The sequence below is a fragment of the Mauremys mutica genome, chromosome 7 (genome assembly GCF_020497125.1).
Source record: "Mauremys mutica isolate MM-2020 ecotype Southern chromosome 7, ASM2049712v1, whole genome shotgun sequence".
Taxonomy (NCBI): domain Eukaryota; kingdom Metazoa; phylum Chordata; order Testudines; family Geoemydidae; genus Mauremys; species Mauremys mutica.
Genome location: NC_059078.1, coordinates 37,497,419 through 37,516,699, shown reverse-complemented (window position 1 = coordinate 37,516,699; position 19,281 = coordinate 37,497,419). Strand labels below are relative to the sequence as shown.

Here is a 19,281-nt window from a genome sequence, read left to right as displayed (position 1 = left end):
ATGTCAATACACAAATCTTTTTACATATTACATTGCTCAAACAAACCATAACACTCACTGATATTGAGACGGAGTCTGAGATTCTTTAGTCACAGAGACTGTTAGTATTAGTAATTAAAAGCTCTTACAAGAGTTGCCTGATATTGCTCCAGTCCACACACATAGTTGGGACTTTAGTGCTGCAGTGTTCATGGAATTTGTAGCCACACGTCTGACACCGGAACCCATTTAGCAGGAACTTCTGGCATATGTCACAGAAGGCAAGCTTTAGAAATGTCTTCCGAGCCTAGAACACAAGATAAATGATTAAAATGTGTACACACACACACACACACACACATACACCTCCCCCATTATGGTAACTGCTCTTTCAAGTGGCTCAGATGAATACCTAAGGATCTGGCAAAAATGAACTATAAAATCATGAATGAAAACTTACTATAAAACTGCTCCAAACCAAATACTGAACTTAACACTACACTTGAGAAAGTTTGTGGATTTGTGCTGTTACAATTATGGATATTTTGTAGACATTTGGTGAGCTCTTTACCTAGCTATTTAATACTGAAATTTAAGTGTATCCTTGAAAGATTCAGAGCACCACCTTGTTGCCAATAAGGTGCTTGGGAGTTTTGACACTGACTTCAATTAAGAGTCTAAATCTTCCTTCATGTAAAGCACCAATCACATCACCTTGGACTTTTTTTTTTTTTTAATAGTTATAGAATTGTGTGTATATAAGTATATAAGCTATGCACAAAAGAATGACATTTAGTAGTTATATTCCTTATGGCAAATTTCTTTTTAGGTGAACTCTGGTGGTTTTTAAGCATCTTGACATCTCTTTTACCAAGACTTTTGGGAAGCAAGACATACAACAGTCCTTTCCCCCATGATGTACAATAAAGGCAGGATCCAAATCTGGGTCCCTGCCCACTCTGGAGTAAAAGATTTTGCACTTTCTGTTCTGTCTGGTCACAAACAAGTCCACTTGTGGCCTACCCCAAACAGAACAATGGATCAAATAAATGGTGCATTCTTGTGTCAATCACCTTTCTAACTGACATAATCTGCTAAAGAATGTTAGTCCTGCCTGACGTATCAGAAGGGTTTCAGTCTTTATTCAATATCCCTATGGAAAAATCAAATCTTGACAGAGAGGATTGAAATGAAGTTGCCCATCAGTTTAGATAATGCATGGTCACATTGTGAAAATTTTTTGCCATATTCCATCTTGATAGAAGGAAGAAAGACCTTGAGAGCTAACCTTATTGCTCTCCCCTCCCACACAATTAAACGTAGCCTGGCTTTCTTTTGCTTCTAAGTACCACAGACTTAGAGTTGACATAGATCAGAACTCCAACCCTGTTTGGATATATCTGTTGTCCTATCTCTACTGAGTAGAGTATTGACTGGATCCCAAGCAAAGGAATCCCACAGCATGTTGTTGGGAAGAAACTATAATCAAAGAGTCTCTCACCTCCTGAGAGAACAAAATTCTGTCAAATTGTGAACATAGCCTCATATACAGCCTGGCAAAGAGATGTCATGAATTTGCAGGACATCAACATGCTTAACACCCTGAAAAAAACAACAAGTCTCTATAACAGTCTCTAAGTGGGTTTCATCATTGATTTTTTTGACCAAAGGACCCACACGCTCCTAAAGCAAGTCATTTTCAGAACCTGAACCACCCCTGAGAAGGCCATATCCTTAGAAGCCAATCATGCACATATTGATACACAGGATAAACCCAGGTGATGAAGACAGTCAGTCACCAGATACAGGCATTTCATTAATTTGTTTAGGACTATAGCTAGCCCAAAAAGCAACACCTTATTCTAGTAACAATCATTGTCCAGCTGATACCTTCAAAACAAGTGAACATGCGGGCCAAAGAAACGATTAATACTTTCTCTTTGCATAAGTGGTGCGCATTTTACTGAACATGTAAGAGAAATTATTCAATTTTCTGAACTAAAGACTAAGGTGAAGACATCCATTCTGTTTTGGGATTAGAAAATACTGTCAACTGGAGTGTAAAGAAAACTCTGCTTAACAACCTGACAGAGGATCAGAATTTTATTTCATTACTACTATTGTAAATGAAAAAAAGGTGTTGCCACATGTTCTAGGCCAGGTCTGAAAAATCACTGAGATCAGGGGACTAACACCTGTAAATAATCTGGGGTGGTTGTTGTCATTCTTTTTTTATTAATTAACATACACCTCTACTTCGATATAACGCGACCCAATATAACATGAATTTGGATATAATGCGGTAAAGCAGTGCTCCAGGAGGGTGGGGCTGCGCGCTCCAGCAGATCAAATCAAGTTCGATATAACGCGGTTTCACCTATAACATGGTAAGATTTTTTGGCTCCCAAGGACAGCGTTATATCGGGGTAGAGATGTATTTTATTGGGAGAGATGATATTGTAGCATCAAGATCTAAAGTTGCTTCCCATGTTTAGAAAGTCAACTGAACCAGCATCCTGCATTCAAAATACAGAATAAAACTAAACTTACAAAGTTGTGTGTTGTAAGTGGAACATGATCAAGGAAATCTACTTGCAGTTCCTCTCCGATCAAGGAGGCAGCATCTGTATTCCAATCCAAGCGTGCTTTTTTGCTAAAAAGGAAAAAAAAAATTGAGAAGTGAGAATAAACAGGTCTATTCAATACTGTAAATTGTAATACATGCTCCTGTAACATGAAAACAAATACCATTCATTCTAAGAGGTTGGTTGTATTTCAGTAGGTTTTTTTTTTTAAACAAAAAAAACAGAATTGTAAATGATTTCCAATTTTTCAGCAATAGCAGTTTAAAATACCCTACATGGGTTGTCATATATTTTGATTGTTTTTATAAGATATAAGGCATCCAGATGCTATGGTGATGGGCACCATAGAAATATCTTTATAAACAAATGTACCAAAGTATAAACGGCAAATTTAGTGGTATAGAAACCATATTATGTGCTTTAGCTCCAAAGTTACTTGAGACCTCAATGCAGACTCAGTTACACAGAAATGAATACCCACAAATGACTGTCTCATGATTGTGGCTTCAAAAAGCACTGAGCCCAAGTCTTCCGAGGTGTGAAGTTAATACATTAACTCAAACGAGATACCTTCACTCTCTCAGCTTGTAAAATAATCATTTGATATTTAATAGCAGCACCTCCCCGGCCCTACAAAACGCAAAGGAATTCCTGAGATGAGACTTAAATCCATAACATTTTAAAATTTTCAGAGGAATTTATAACATTAAAATTGAATATAAGGATCCTTATTTGGGGGAGTCAAGCACATGCTGAAGTGAGCTATCTTCAAATGCAGGAAGAAAACATTGTGTGTTCAAATTTGAACACAATCTAGCTAGATTAGAGTGATATAAAAGAAGTCTGTAAAAAGCAGCTAACTCGGGTTTTTCCTTCTTCAGTTTTGAGACAGAAGTGCAGGCATTTTTTATGGTGTATATAAAATCCTTTGCATTATTCCTGAGGGAATCCTGCACCAAAAAATTAAAAATTCTGTGCCAAAAAATAAAAATTCTGCACACATTTTAAAATTCTGCAAAATTTTGCAAATTTTATTGACAATAAAAAATGTGGAGGTTCCAGCATGGCAGTGCGGAGCACAGGCCACTGGCTGCATGGAGGTGAGAGATCACCCTGAACCCTACCCCCCGGACATGGACTTGGTGGTGAGGCTGCACCCATCCCTGACACTGCACAAAGGCTGGCCTTGCCCCTCTGCACCAGGCACACCAGGTGTGGGTAGACAGGCTGAGCCTGGCAGGATATAATGTGGAGGGGTGAGAGGGTTCTGTGTGGGGAAATCTGGGTGTGGATAAATCACTGGGTGGTTCGGGTGGGGGGGGATCTGAATGCACAAGAGCTTGTTGGGGGTTCCTAGAGTGAGGGGAGGTTTCTGGGGGTGGGTCTGACCCAGCCCTGGCTGCTCCTTGCAGGGAAGAGGAAGTCCCGTCCTTCCCTGCCCGCAGCCCAGCTGGGACTAGCAGCTGAACCTGACACAGGGTAGGAGCCATCGGTTGGAGTCTCCCCAGGGCCTCACCCCACCCCTGCGGTGATTTACCTCTCCACCGGCTGCTCCAGGCGCGCAAAACAACGTGCCCACACTGCTGGGGAGGGCACATAACCGCTCGAGGCTTCCCTTTGCTTCCCCATCAGAAAGTCATTTTTCTGCAGGGAAGCGAAGAAATCTGCACATACACAGTTGCGTAGAAATCCCCCAGGAGTATGAGCATTTAAATAAAACTAACATTTAATTTCTTACATCATTTCAGCATGCTTAAAGAGTGGCTTTTTGAATAAGAAATTTGAGAAAAGCAAAGAAAGCATGAAGAGAGTCTTCACAGCCACGTTAGACTTCTAAAGAAATTAGCAAAAAGGGGGGAAGAAACCGCAGTTGCTGCTAGTTTAAAACCAGGATTTGAAAAATCCAACAGGATGTTAAAATTGTTTCTCTGATTTAGTACACAGCTTCTTACCCTTTTTGTTCATTAAAAAGTCGAAAAACTGCACAGCATTCTGGCTGCAGACCTCTGACTTTGAGCGCCTTCATAAGACAATCATGTAGGGTCATCCCATTCCGCACATTTACCTGTGGACAAGAACCAATTTTAATTTAAAACTCTAATGAGGACATAAAAAGGTTTAAAATACCATTTTTCTGATCTTCATATTCTACAAAAGACTAGACACATCACATTCTACACATCACTACAGTAAAACTAGACTTAGTAGCACTTTTATTAATAGGAGTTTGAAATTTGAAAAAAAGTGTGCCTAACATGCCACACTGATGACATGTACAAGCATTTCTAGGAGCAATGCTAAAACAGGTTAATACAAGATTATTTCCTTCAGAATTTAACTGAACAGGTCCATCCAAAAATCCATCCAATATAGCTTTCCCTAGAAAACAAATGAGCCTTACATCATGCCTTTAATGTAAACACATCTGGAACTCTCAGTTCAATGTGTGAAAGAGTAGTGAACTCAATCATCCTAATCCAGAAACTGAGAGTACCTCATCTGATTTGAGGTGGTGTGACAATGGAGACACAAAGGCAATCTCTTAAGTAGCCAGATCCCAAACCATACATATAGGGCTATATAAGATCAAACACTACACAGAATGGCACTCAAAAGCAAATCAGCAGCCAATGCCAATAGCTGATATTGCTGCTTTCTCATTGGCTGCAACTTCAGAATGGTCTTCTAATGCATTGCCAAATCTCGATATGATAAAGGCACGGGTAACTGTGGCTAGGTCTCCCTTCAAGCTGAAAAGCTGTAAGTCTGATCAGATGTACATATCAGTGCTTTTTGGCCATCAATGCTACCTCATGATCCAAAGGCATCTCCAGTTGTGAACCTCCTTAACAAATGGTATATTCACCCTCATTTAAAAGGGGCAGACCTGCCTTTGCTATCCTCCCTAAATGTTTAAGAACAAACTACTATGCTTAGTAGAAATTATGGTTGCAGCATATGGTGACTATTCAACTTCTGGGCTTCTGTGAGGATTTAAAATTCAAGATAAAGAAAAGTTATCCTTCCATACAAAAGTTTCATTTTAATAGTTATTTTGATTTCTATGAAGGTCAGCAGAAAGTAAGAAGAAGTTAAGCCACTGTTTGCTTCATTTGTTTGCCTTGATATTAAAGGAAGTGAAATGTAAGGTTGGATGTTTGAATCTACATGTCCATGAGCGCACTGGACAAGTTTGTGATGTCTTATGCTCAACTGGATGGCATTTCTCTGGATGTAACTTTTTAATGCTGCATCCCTACCATTTGATCTACAATAGGCTCAGGAATTATGCCTGTATGACCCTTTGGCTCAACATGCCACTTGATCTTGACCAAAAGAGAAGCCAAAATGAAAGCAGATGATACAGGTTTTATGTGGCATTCTCAGTTTGTCAGTATTTTCTAATCAGTTTTGGAAAGAGGAATTTTGGTGATTGCGACAATCACTTTATTGTAACGGTTTGCTATATTTACTGTGGCTAGTTTGTTTTTCATACCATCAAATATTGTTCTGAATATTCCTTTCTCATAATAAAAGACTGCCTTAGATTTAAGAAAAAAATTCTGCTTGCTTAACATAAGAAATATCAGATATATTTCTTTTTCCCTAGGAAACACTGGTAGTAGTTGGGCTTGGAATGTGATGTTTTAACCGGAGGTTGAAATTTGAGCTACAGCTCTCTCAGCCTAAGTCTCAACCTTTCCTCCTGTTCAAGTTTCTGCCTCCAGCTATGATGTCACATTCCAGGTCCTCCACAGGAAAAGCAGTAAGTCAGGACCAGATATTCCTAATGTAGAAGCAGAAAAAAAGCTTTTCAGAAAATGTTTGAGGCACTTATATAGACCAAAGGATCCATTCCACTCCAAAAACAAACAAACAAACAAACAAAAACCCCAACTTGCATTACAGTTCACTTTTGAAGGTTTGTCTACAAAAGTTAACTTGTGGTATGCAACAATTGACGTGCTGGGCCTTAAATGTTTTGACTCATGGCATACTGTGCTAACAGGCCAGACAGGCATATTTTCTGTCACACCCACAATAACATATAAACTTGAGTAAGAAAATTTTGTTGCAGTTTACTGTTTTTATGCTGGACAGAATGTTTTATACTTGACACATATGCAGACAGAAATGATAGCACTGAGTGGGTGGGTGGCATTATGTTGAGGGAAGGGAAAAACATGAACTAGGATTTCAAGCAATGTTATTGAGTTTTAGCATATTATTGGAATGCTCAGCTTGAAACAAAGACCAAGAGATGTTTAAGTTCAATCTATCTTCAATATATTTCATTGTGGGGATCCATGCTGAAGCAACCTGTGACAAAAATCATCACATATTTGAGTTTATATAGGCTAGGATAGTTCTGCAACAGAACTGTAAATTAGGTTAGCCCACTACTGAAATATCTTGCTATTAAATATTTGAATGTAATCAACACCTATATATTGTAGAACATTGCACCAGAATATAATGATACTATTTTTAAAATATAGCCTTTATGTTTAAAGGACTAACAATGACTTTCCTAGACATGGACCAACCTTCCAGTTTTGTTTTGTTTTTTAAACATTTCTGTTGCCACATATACATTAACAATAGTAAAAGTCTATAATATCTCATAGGATGCTTCAGCTCTGCACCCTTCTTTTGGCAGCGTGTAGCGTACGTACATGCAGTCCCCCTACAGCAGGTAAAAATAGCAGTATAGACTGTGAGGCAAGTAAACTACAGATACACCTGAAGTAGACTCAAGCACACACCCTACATCAGAGGTGGGCAAACTACAGCCCATGGGCTACATCCAGCCCATGGGACCGTCCTGCCCGGCCCTTGAGCTCCCAGCCGGAGAGGCTAGCCCCCGGCCCCTCCCCCACAGCTGCGCCACCACACAGGCAGCGCTCTGGGCAGCAGGGCTGCATGCTCCTGCAGGGCAGCGCGGCAGGCTGCGGCCAAGCTGCCAGGCATGCTGCTCTGAGCTACATGGTAAGGGGGCTGGGGCCAGGGGGTTGGATAAGGGGCAGGAGGTTCTGGGGAGCAGTCAGGGGACAAGGAGCAGGGGGGGGTTGGATGGGTCAGTGGTTCTGGGGGGTATGATCAGGGGACCGGGGGGGGAGGGGGGTTGGATAGGCGCGGGAGTCCCAAGGGGCCTATCAGGGGACAGGGTTGTGGATAGGGCTCGGGGCAGTCAGGGAACAGGAAGCAGGGAGGTTGGATAGGGGGTGGGGACCCAGGGGAGCGGTTAGGGTCGGGGGGTATCGGGAGGGGACGGTCAGGGGACAAGGAGTGGGGGGGGGTTGGATGGGTCGGGAGGTTCTGAGGGGGGTAGTCAGGGGGCAGGAAGTGGGAGAGGGCGGGGGGCAGGCTGTTTGGGGAGGCAGTTTGCCCACCCCTGCCCTACATGGATCTCTAGTCGCCCAAGCCATCCCTCCCAGTCTACGTTGTTATTTTTAGCCATGTAGCATCCCACGGCCTCCCTGCTTCTGAAGCTCTTCCCCACTGCAGGAAAAGACTCTGGCAGCAGGGAAAGGCTCCAGCAGCTCCCTGCTACTACAGCCATTCCTTGCCACAGGGTAAGGCTCTGGCAGAGGTGAAGCTTTTCCCTGCTACCTCCCCTCAGCCAGAGCTTTTCCTCTGGAGAGAGAAAGGCAGCTACTGAAGCTTTCCCTGCTGCCTCCCCTCTGCCAGCACCTTTCACTGACATGTGTAGCTACATACTGCAGTGTGGATGTAGTATGCTTTTGACTGCAGTGTGTAGCTACACTTCCACTACACAGCATTGCCAGTAGAGAGTAATGTAGACGTACATGAGGCTTGCGTAGACTTACCACGGTGCGTTGCTTGTTAGGCAAGAAAACCCGAATGGTATTACTAGTCTTAGACATATCTGAGAGCTTGCCATCATCAGAAGCTCGGCGTTGAGAGCCAAAAGGCTGAACAATAGTAGGTGAAATACAGTTTGATCCATCAAAGACAGAATCCTTGAATCCAAAACCATTACTGATGGTCTTCCAAGCTCCTTGAATGTGCTCCATTGACACAGCCTAAGGAACAGTAAAATCTGAAATGAAGTACAGACAAAAGAATTACAACATTCTCAGAGCCAAATCTGTAAGCAAATACAGTAAAGACCAAACAATATAATAAATAATAATACCACCTTATGCTTTTATACAGTATTTTTCATCAGTAGATCTCAAGTGCTTTACAACCATGGTATCATGCCCTAGTCATTTTGTAAAATTATACAAACAACATTTAAGCAGAATGCCATTGTCAGTGTTTTATTACGACAAATTCATAAAAATGTATTTACAGCAAACCCAGCTAAGTTTAGATGCGTGCACACATTCCTGTGAACCTCGAAAGCAGCACATTCAGTGCATACTTACATTTCTGATGGGATTTTTCCCTCCCAAATTGAAGTATACTTTCGTCACTCATGGCTAAGTACACACTAAGTTTGAAACTAAAAGGTCTGAGTTAAAGTATAAATATATTTGAAGTGTGAAGTCTTTTTTCTGTTCATTTTTTTTTAAATCATTAGCAAGCTTTCCAAAAACTGAGAACAAACAAAATTAAGCATGTATTCCCCCCCACCAAGAAGGTGAGCATAGGGCTTTACAATTAAACAATGCAAGCTAACCAAGTTACAGTAAGAGAGATTATTGCCAAATAAAACTGACAATCTTAATATTCTTTATACACAAAACTATGTTAAAACATTAAGACTGAAAAGTCAAGCACCCAAGAGCTAGGAAGTATTAGAATTAAGGCTATCTGTGCAACCTTAATTCAGCCCTCTTGTACATATGCATTATGACAGTCTTCAATTATATGATCACATTTTTCCCTCCAAAGGATTCTTGTCTCATTCAGTACATAAAATGGACAGTTTTCACTTCATGAGCAGCTATTCATTCAATAATTTGAATTATCTTCACAGTTCAATGTGTGGCCCTAAAACTTATTTACTGCAAATTATTTAAACCCTGTTCCGAAGGCAGAATTATTTAATTTTCTCATGGGTTTTACGATGGTACTCATCACTATTAATGAGTACTCAGCATTATTTAAGTTCAAAGCACACTTCCCCTCATTGACGTCAGTTGCAGCTGTGAGTGCTCAGCCCTTCTACAAATCAGACTCCAGGATCTCAAGTAAGGTATCCAGAAATTGAAGAATGCATAATTACAGACCATGTGTGAAAAATTTGGTTTAAGTGACTTGCTTAGCATCACATTGGAACTCTGTGGCAGAGAATAGGATATAATCTAGTTCTCCATGGCAGCATTTAACTGCCTGCATGAGACCATCCTCTCACTTTAAGCAATTTCATGCTCATTCACTACCACATCTTCCAAACTTCCGCAACTAATGAAGCAGGAGGCCTAGAGACAATAGCCTCCATCACTATACTACCTTGATTCATCCCCAGAGCAGGTCCATCCTGTGCAGTGACTTAGGCCAGGGTCCTGTGGAAAAAACAGTATGTGATCACGTAAAGACCATATCATAATACACATATAGAAAGGGGATGAATTAAAGTTACATAAGCAACTATAATTCTGACATTTCCTAACTTCTGTGTGCTCAACTTTGCAACCTTAATAGTGTTCTGTTAATGGGGTTGGGTAGGGAGGGGGTGGAGGAGAAGAGGTTGTGTGCGCAATTTCCCAGACTTTTCAAGAGAAAACTGGGGGGGGGGGGGGGGATTCAATCACATGGCATCACATTGACACTTATATGGGTTATCAACCAGGACTGGAAACTTTAGATGCACTGGATAGACCTCTGCCACTTGAGTTAAAAGAATAAGTGACAGCTGTAATAGGTTTTCATCCTCTATGTGGACCAGCACTAGAGGGGGATAAGACACTTTGCTAGTGGGTTTCACAGGTATTTACTGACAGCAGAGGAATGATGAAACTCAGAAATCTGGGATTCCATTTCAGGCTCTGGAGGAGAGGTTCTCTAGAGGTCAGATACTCTTCTGCCTGTTGACACCAAGCCGTATCACTTCCAATCGTCCCAGTCCAATTCCTATCTCTTCCCCACCCCTGCCTCCTAGTCCCAGTCTCTTCTCAGGCTTCTCCTCACTGTCCCAAACTCCTTGTCCAGCCAGTCTCATTCCCCCCATCCCAGATCCTCATTCATTCTCTCATTCCCCTCTTGGGTTCCAGCTGCCCCCAGCTCTGTTCCCCCACACCCACCTCCTTGTCTCAGGGCTTGTCTACACTTACCAAGGGATCTACAAGCAACGATTGATGCATCGGTGGTCAATTTAGCTTGTCTAGAGAAGACCCACTAAATCAACCTCAAATCGCTCTCCCGTTGACTCCTGTACTCCACCGGATCGAGAAGAGTAGGGGGAGTCAATGGAAGAGCGTCTCCTGTCGACATCACGTAGTGTGGACCCCATAGTAAGTAGGTCTAAGCTACGTCGGTCTGAGTTACGCTATTCATGTAACTTAAATTGCATAGCTTAGATTGAATTTCCCCTGTAGTGTAGACAAGGCCTCAGTATCCCCCCTCCCCGGCTGCTTGACCCAGGTCTCATTGCCAAGTTTTTCCCTGGCTCCATGTCTTTTATCACCTCCCAGCCCCATTCCCCAACACACTGGTTTTCAATCCCAGTCTCCTTATCCAGCCAGTCCCAGACTTTCTCCTCCAACCAAGCTCTTTGTCTGATCTGTGTTTCCCACTCCCGCACCAGCTCCTAGTCCCAATTTTCTTGCCCAACCAGGCCACCCCCCTCTGGCTCTCAAACCCAGTCTCCTTATCCAACCAGCAGTTTCCCCCCTGCCCCTGCTCTAGCTAGCACTTATAGTTTTGCTCTAGTCCCAGTCTCACCAGGATCCTTGTCTCAATCTACTCCCCTTCTTCCTCGGTCTCCTTTTATCCCCTCGGGTTTCAAGTCAGACAACTTCCTCCTCTGTGCTCCGAGATGCCAGCAGAGTGGTAATCAGAGTAGAGGAAAGACAGGTTCTCTGGTCTCAGTTCCAGTACCCAGCTCTAGCCCAGGTCACAGCTACTGGAAGCTGCAACTACAGGAAAAGTTCAGCTTTGCCCCCTTAGCCCTAGGAACAGAGCATGCTCAGTCACTTTGTTAGGACAGCGCATGTAGAGTTTGGTCAGTACTAAGAGATAATGAAGCATGCCCCAGAAAGATAGAATCTTTACAGATTTTAGCCACTAAATTTTAAGTATTTACTGAGCACGTGCAAAGTACAATTTTTCAGTCATATAATTTAGCCAAATTTGGGTGGATTTGCACAGTAATTACAAGAGACATATCCCTGACTCAAAGGCCACTCGCTACCAAATTTTAAATCCCTACTTTATGTGGGTGCTAGAACTTCTCAAAGAAAAGGTCACCAGAATTACTTTTTAAAAAACGCCCTGAAACATTTTTCTCTAGCCGTTTTTGGAAACTGAACTATTTTGGTTGACACTTTCCAAAATAATTCAGCCTGAGACAACCAGCATAGAAAATATCAGCCCAAATGGCTAAAGTTCAGCAACGTTTTTAGCAACTGAAAAGGGGTCCTACAATAGGAAGAGTCGGGTAACCTTAACAACAAACAGCACTACGAGCCCTGCCTGTAATCAATGACAGGAGCAAAAGTAACCTTTGGGAAAAAAAAAATCAAGGAATCATTTGTACCTAGCACACATCTTAATAGCTGCGATAAAATCAGATTCAAATCATGATTAAATACACAAGCAGCTTGTGAAATTCTAGTTTAAGTTTACCCACAGAATATTTGCCTACGATCAAATGTTTTAGCTGTGGTATCTATAGCAGTGAGCACACCCCAATATATAAATGCTGAAGTTGCAACCATTTTACATCCTCTCACTTTGAATTGAGTGCTCTCTTGCCAGTCCTCAGCAACCAACTCAAAAATTAATACTGCTCAAAAAGAATCAAGAGGGAGGGAGTTAGGTCAGGTTACCATTTTACATTTTCAAGGGAGTACAGCAACAGAAGAGATGTGCCAGTGAGTCAATTCTATAGAAAACCAATATGCAATAAGTCAATTTGGACAGTTTACTGCATTATAATTATTTTTTCTTGGCCTACTCTCTACGTTGTCTTTTTAATAAAGAGATATAAAATCATTTTTCTCCAGTTTAAATTTATGCCTCAGACTCTCTGAAGCCTCTTTCCTAATATTATTGGATATCTCTGTTATGGGCTGCAGCCATATAACATTAGTCTGAAAGATGGTCAGATTTCATAAACTAAGCAGAGTCAGTACTTGGACAAAAAAGCAAAGGAAATCCCAGGAAATACCAGTGGTGCTGGCGATTCCATACTGCAGATGGCAGTCTTTCTTCTGAGTCACTACTGAATCACTCCACTAGGCAAGGCGCTGAGGTACCATGCTGTGAGACATGCCATCCTCCAGATTACAATCCTCAATAAAGGCAAATTTATTTTCAGCTATAGTTTATTTTATTTTTTCTATTTAGAAGAAAAGGGACGTCAGCCTAGACAAATTCCAACTTGGGTACCTAGAGGGTCGCACACTTTGTTGCTTCTGTAGCCTGAACTCACTGCCTGCACTAGGGGCACCTTTATTTCGCCCCATCTCCACAAGCTGTGTGTGCCAGCCACCCCTCCCATCTCCTCCTATTTCAGGTACTCCCTGCAACCCCTCCTCCCTCATGGCACTGGCTGTACCTGCCCCATTCCTGCCTTCCACCTCATGCCAGTGGCTCGTGTGTACCCTATTTCATCCTTTCTCCGCAATGCCAGAGTCCCCCATTCTCCCCACCCATAACAGAGGTGGTGTGCACTCCCATTCGCACATACCCCCCTTTCACCTCATGCCAGCAGTCCATTCATTTTTACTAATGTTCCACAGAAAATTATGGCTAGAATGTGTGTGCGCTCATGTACGAGATCAAAAGGGAATGGAATGGGACACCAACATTTATCGCCCTCTTTCGCAAGTCTACAGCTCTAGTTTGATGCATAAGAGCAGCACTTGGTAATCTAAAGAATAAAAAAATAAAGAGAACATTTTACGTAACTATAGCTTGGCTACTAGCAGTTTATTTAGATTTAAACACATTACAAAGGTTTTCACCCTTCACACATTCCTGTTTTAATGATGATTTGTAGAGTACAAAATGAGAATGTGTGCTGATTGAATTCTCTATCAAATATCAGCACTAAACTGGTTCTATTGTAACATTAAGCAATCCTCTCCTTCAAACTGTGCCAAAAGCAATAGAGTATCCCAGATGTTGTAGTATCAAAGGGTTGAAAAATTTTCAAAAGTATCTAAGTAAGGAGCTCAAATCCCACTGAAAGTTAATGGGACTAAGGCACTTATGAAAATTTACCTAGCATGCATAAATGAGACACGTCTTGTATTTGGCTCCAACTTAGGAGAATCAAACAGGAAAGGAGACTAATGCAGCAAGTAAATTACAACAGCTTTTATAGTTAGAGTGGCTGTCTAACTTAAACTGATAAACTGCTTAGCCAATCCGGATCAAGATCAATCATTTACTTGCCTCCCCACCCCCCAAGGGCAGATGTCAGGGAGCATACATCCTCTACACTTATTTCCCGTAAAATCTCAACTTGATGTTGTACTTGTTTTCCTTAGCACTGAAATATCAACTAATAGTTTTCCCCAACCTTGCCAAACTTCAGGACAACAAATTTGTTAAGATCAGGTAGACTCTACATTAACCTATCACAGTTAAAAATGCAACTGATACATAAGAGTCCCACCAAGTTACACACAAAAATGTAGAACGAAGACAAATCGATGGGTGCTATAATTTCCTGTTATTTCTAATCAATTTAAGAAGCATTCATAAAAGCCTTTGATTCTGATATGCAAAATATACACGCTACTGAACATGAATATTAAAAGACTTGGTATTACTATGCTGGTTTTACAATGCCTTCCAGCTATGTATTGTCTTTAAAGAGAAATGCTGCAAACATTATTTTGACTTTCTAGAATTATATCACTGGGCACATGATGTCACATCCTTAGGTTGTACATAGGGCTTTAACAATTTACCAGGCATCAATAACAAGAGGCCTATAAGAAAGATTTTTGAGGGGAGAGCTTCTACCATCGGTGAGATCCAGGAGCGCAGAAAGCTAGACACTTGCCAACTTCCAGCTGCTGGGAAGAAGAAGGTGCTCTCCATGCTCTTTGTAGCACCACAGATGTGATTAAATCCCAGTCATTTCCAACCCCCACCTGTACAGAAAGAGTGCTCTCCTCACCTCACCCCAAAAGCCTCCTTCAGTTGAAGGAAGTAGTACCTGCTACTCACCTTCCCCTGTTCTCTTATATGCTGCTGGGGTGGTCGAGATTCTTAACTAGTCTACCCTCTCTCTCCCCCCCACCTCTACTTTTCAATCCTCTTCCAGACTTCCCTGGGAGGCAGCAAAGTGACAATAACATGATTCCGGTCAGTTTCACTGATGCCCCAAAAATTCTGAGGGAGCAACACAACTGCCCAGAATCATGTGAGCTTCGCACTGCTGCATTTGACTTTTACTGAAATAGTTAAGCTGTTTTTGAGCACAATTATTAAAAAAAAATCAGTTTTTCCAAAAAATAAAAAAATCTTGTAACCGCTCTTTGAACACTTGTAACAGCTTGATGGAAGTTGATGCAAACACATAATGATAATGAGGAGTCCTTAGTTCGTAGGTGTTCCTTTCACAAGTCTCGTGAAAACTTGATTTGTTGTGGCTGAATTATAAAAGGGTTTTTAAATGTATTTAGTGTATGAATACAAGATTAAACCATTAAAACTAATACGCTCCCAAAGTTCCTTCATCTGACACTGCATGTATTTGTAAACAGACACAGTGGAATCTCAATCAAAAAGAGGTCATCTCAGGATTCTACAGGATATACACAAGTATAGTCAAAGTGGAACAATATTTCAGTTATAATCAGTTGGGCACTGAATTGTGCTATGGATGTGCATTTAAAAAAAAAAAAAAAGGAATGCCAAAGGAGGCCTTTCTTCCACATGATAGAGAAAGGGGGAAATCTAATCTGACAAGGGCTCCCGCCTCATTTACTGCATATGTGCAATACACAGCACTGTACTCATGTCTAGTGACTAGCAGCATACAGTAAAATGTGTTTTTTCATTTTTCTTTTTTTAAAAGTAGGAAAATCTATACAAAAGAACTGCATTAAAGACATTCAAATTGCAAACTGACCCCATCAACAGTCAGGAAGTGACAAAAATTAAAGTTGCATGTGCAATCTTAACCCTGCTACCTTATATGCATATACATTCTCCTTATATAGTATATGTATGAAATACAATAAACTATATTAAAAGAATATTTGTTGCAAAATCAGGCACAGATAAGTCAGGAAATGCCACATTCACGGTTACCTTTGCCAAGTTATATCTGCCCCACTGCATGTCTATCCTGTGCACTGAATGAGGCAAGGTCCTGTAGAAAAAATAGAATGCAAGCATGCAACTAAAGACTGTATCATATAATGCATATGCACAAGGAGAAAGAATTAAGTTTCCACTGACAAACATAAATCTGGCATTTCCCAACTTTGAAGTGCTTTGACTTTGCAATCTAAATACCATTCTTTTAATGTATCAACTGAATTTGCAAGGCCTAACACTTAACTTAATGGTATTTCTCTGTTTGGATGTAACAACTTCTGAATGCCACATCCATTCAATTCCAAGAGTTCAGGGACTGTTCTAGGTGTCAATGGGCAAAACCTACTGATTTTGGTGGAAATGGGAAAAACCAAAAAAGGAAAATGGAGGACACGTGGAATTCCCTGGCAATACACCTGATCTTAGTTCTGCCAATTCTCACAATACCGTTTTAAAATGTTGACACCCTGAAATAGAAAGAAAATAAAGAATGGTGGTTTTGAAGGGAGATGGTGATGCACACAGAACCACTAACATAGCAAGGAGAATGAAGGAGGCACACAGAACCCATGGCACACAGATGGAATGGGGGAACCTGGCATGGAGTAGAAAGGAGAAATTGGGGGCATAAGAAATTGTCTGGTGAGGGCAATGCACTCAGCCTAGAGAAGCAATGAAGCATGTGACCCTATATTTTATCTGAATGTAATTTCCTAGATAGGTTGGGGGGGGGGGGTTTAAGAAAAAAGGTACAAACAAATACTATTATGTGCAACTAGAAAAACCTCTAACCGAAGATAGCCTTCTACTTGTGCCAGCTAATATAATTAATCCTTTAGCTCATGTGGTGGCTATCTCATAGTGAAGACTGGGGGAGGGGGGGCAAGGAAAGGGTAGCCAAGCTTTGTCCACCTCTTTTCCCCTTCTCCACCAGGAGGTGGGGTTTTGGGTTTGGGAGGCAAGAATGAGGAGAAATGGGCCATGTACTGTGACTGGGGGATGGGACAAGCTTACTTTCTTCTCTCCCCACACCTCCTGAAATCTCTTTTCAGCTGCTCCAGCCGCTCACAGGTATTCCTTTGTGCAGCGCGTGTGGCGGTGGTGGTACCAATCTAAGAATTAAAATGTTCCTTTTTTTATTATTATTTTTAGGCATGCTACCAAAATTTTTGAGGAATATAAAAGAGACAGGAAAAGGCAATTTTTTAAACTTGTATCTTGCCAAAAGCTGAACAAAATTTCATGGGACAAAGAAAAAGCACTTCCCCAGCCCAAGGGCATTCCTCCTGCCAAATATGAAAAGCCTACTGCGTACCAAGGAATAGTGAGAGGCTGTCAAGTAAAGATCATGAGAATCCATAAAGATCGCAAGAATCTTATAATAGAAAGTGTTAGGCAGTGTAAATATGGGGATTGCAACCAGCTTCCCCTATAATACGAGTCTTCAATTACATGTTCACCTACATTTTTCCTCAAAACCCTTGCCTTTGGACCCTTAGAACATTGGACAATAAAGCAAGGTTATGGAGTGCATTTGTTGAGGGGTCCAAAGCACCCCTCTTATGCACTGCACTAATTGGCTAGTGTATCATGCATAAGCCTGGGATTCACTGTAAAAGTTTTAAGGCCTGTAGCAAATGAAGCAGGATTCTGCTGGAAAAGAATAAATACCTTTGTGACTAACGCACTGGACTAGGAACCTAGCAATATGGGTTCTATTCCTGCCTCCGCTGCAGACTTCTCATGTGACCTTGGGCAACTCATTTAGACCCTGATTCAGCAAAGCACTTAGCACATACTTAACTTTAAGCACTGGTATATTTCCACTGAATTTGAGGAGATTACTCATATGCTTGAAGTTAAGCACATTCTTAATAGTTTTACTGAATTCTGGAATCTTAACCTGTGCCTCAGTGCCACATCTGTAAAATGGTAGTAATAAGGTCCTTCCTGGTCCTATGGGGATGTTCTGGGAATAAATTAATCAAGATATCATACTACAGTTATGACAGCCATAGAAAAAAAAAATCTAGAAAAAAATCTGTGACAGAATCAGAGCCACTGTGTAGTCATTTAAGAATACTGTATGTTGATCTGGGTATTAGGATGTTAACAGTATGAATATGTTGGTTTAATCTAATCAGAGACTGTAAGGAAAAACAAGCAGGAAGGAAAAACAAAGTCTCAAGATATTCCACTTCTCCACAAACACTTGAGAGTTAAGAGAAAATGTCAGGACAGAAAAAGGTCCTCACACACTGAAGATCAAAAGTTGTGGCAGGTTAAAAAAGGAACACTTTCTCAAGAGAGGGGAAGTTGTTTGGGGGAACCAGAGGAAGACTGCTGGGGATGTCTGAAGAAGTTAAGGGCTTGGCTACACTTACAAATTTGCAGCGCTGCAGCAGGGTGTGAAAACACACCCTCTGCAGCGCTGCAAATTGCGGCGCTACAAAGCGCCAGTGTAGTCAAAGCCCCAGCGCTGGGAGCCGCGCTCCCAGCGCTGTCCGTTATTCCCCACAGGGAGGTGGAGTACGGACAGCGCTGGGAGAGCTCTCTCCCAGCGCTGGCGCTTTGACTACACTTAGCGCTTCAAAGCGCTGCCGCGGCAGCGCTTTGAAATGCAAGTGTAGCCAAAGCCTAAGACTGTCTAGGTTACTATCAGGTGGTGATAAACCTTTAGGTAAGACACACATCCATGTACTCCAGTGGTTTTCAACTTTTCATTTGCGGACCCCTAAAAATGTTCAAATGGAGGTGCAGACCTCTTTAGAAATTCAGTCTGTAGTGTGCATCCCATACCATACAAGTCTTGGGCTATGTCTACACTAGCACTTTTGTCGGCAAAAGTTTTGTCGGTCAGGGGTGTGAAAAAAAACCCACACCCTTGACTGAAGCACGTTTCACTGACAAAAGCGCCAGTGTAGTCAGCACTATGTCAGTGGGAGACATGCTCCCACCGACATAGCTACCACTGCTCTTTGTGGGTGGTTTAATTATGCTGGTGGGAAAGCTCTATCCCATCAGAATAGAGCGGCTACACAGGAGACCATATAGCAGCGCAGCTGCAGTAGTACAGCTCTGTTGCTGTAAAGTCTGTAATGTAGACATAGCCTTAGACCAGAGATGGGCAAACTACGGCCCGTGGGACCATCCTGCCCGGCCCCCGAGCTCCTGGCCCAGGAGGCTATTCCCCCTCCCCCACAGCCTCAGCTCGCCCGCTCTGCTGCCGGCGTAATGCTCTGGGCAGCGGGGCTGTGAGTTCCTGGGGCAGAGCAGCTGTAGAGCCCAGCCTGACCCGGTC

At 41.8% G+C, this 19,281-nt stretch overlaps 1 protein-coding gene across 2 annotated transcripts in view; it reads right to left on the bottom strand.

The window, feature by feature from the left end:
• RAF1 (Raf-1 proto-oncogene, serine/threonine kinase) overlaps nucleotides 1–19,281 on the bottom strand; it is a 108,383-nt gene that overhangs the window by 62,245 nt on the left and 26,857 nt on the right. Inside the window, exons 2-6 of one of the 2 annotated variants that reach the window (XM_045023306.1) lie at nucleotides 9,990–10,042; nucleotides 8,396–8,628; nucleotides 4,517–4,629; nucleotides 2,530–2,632; nucleotides 129–286 (exon numbers count right to left, since the gene is read on the bottom strand). In XM_045023306.1, coding sequence (XP_044879241.1) covers nucleotides 129–286; nucleotides 2,530–2,632; nucleotides 4,517–4,629; nucleotides 8,396–8,602 — 581 coding nt within the window. In that variant the 5' untranslated portion in view covers nucleotides 8,603–8,628; nucleotides 9,990–10,042. The remainder of the gene's footprint in view (nucleotides 1–128; nucleotides 287–2,529; nucleotides 2,633–4,516; nucleotides 4,630–8,395; nucleotides 8,629–9,989; nucleotides 10,043–19,281) is intronic. The other variant, XM_045023307.1, reaches the window with a different exon arrangement.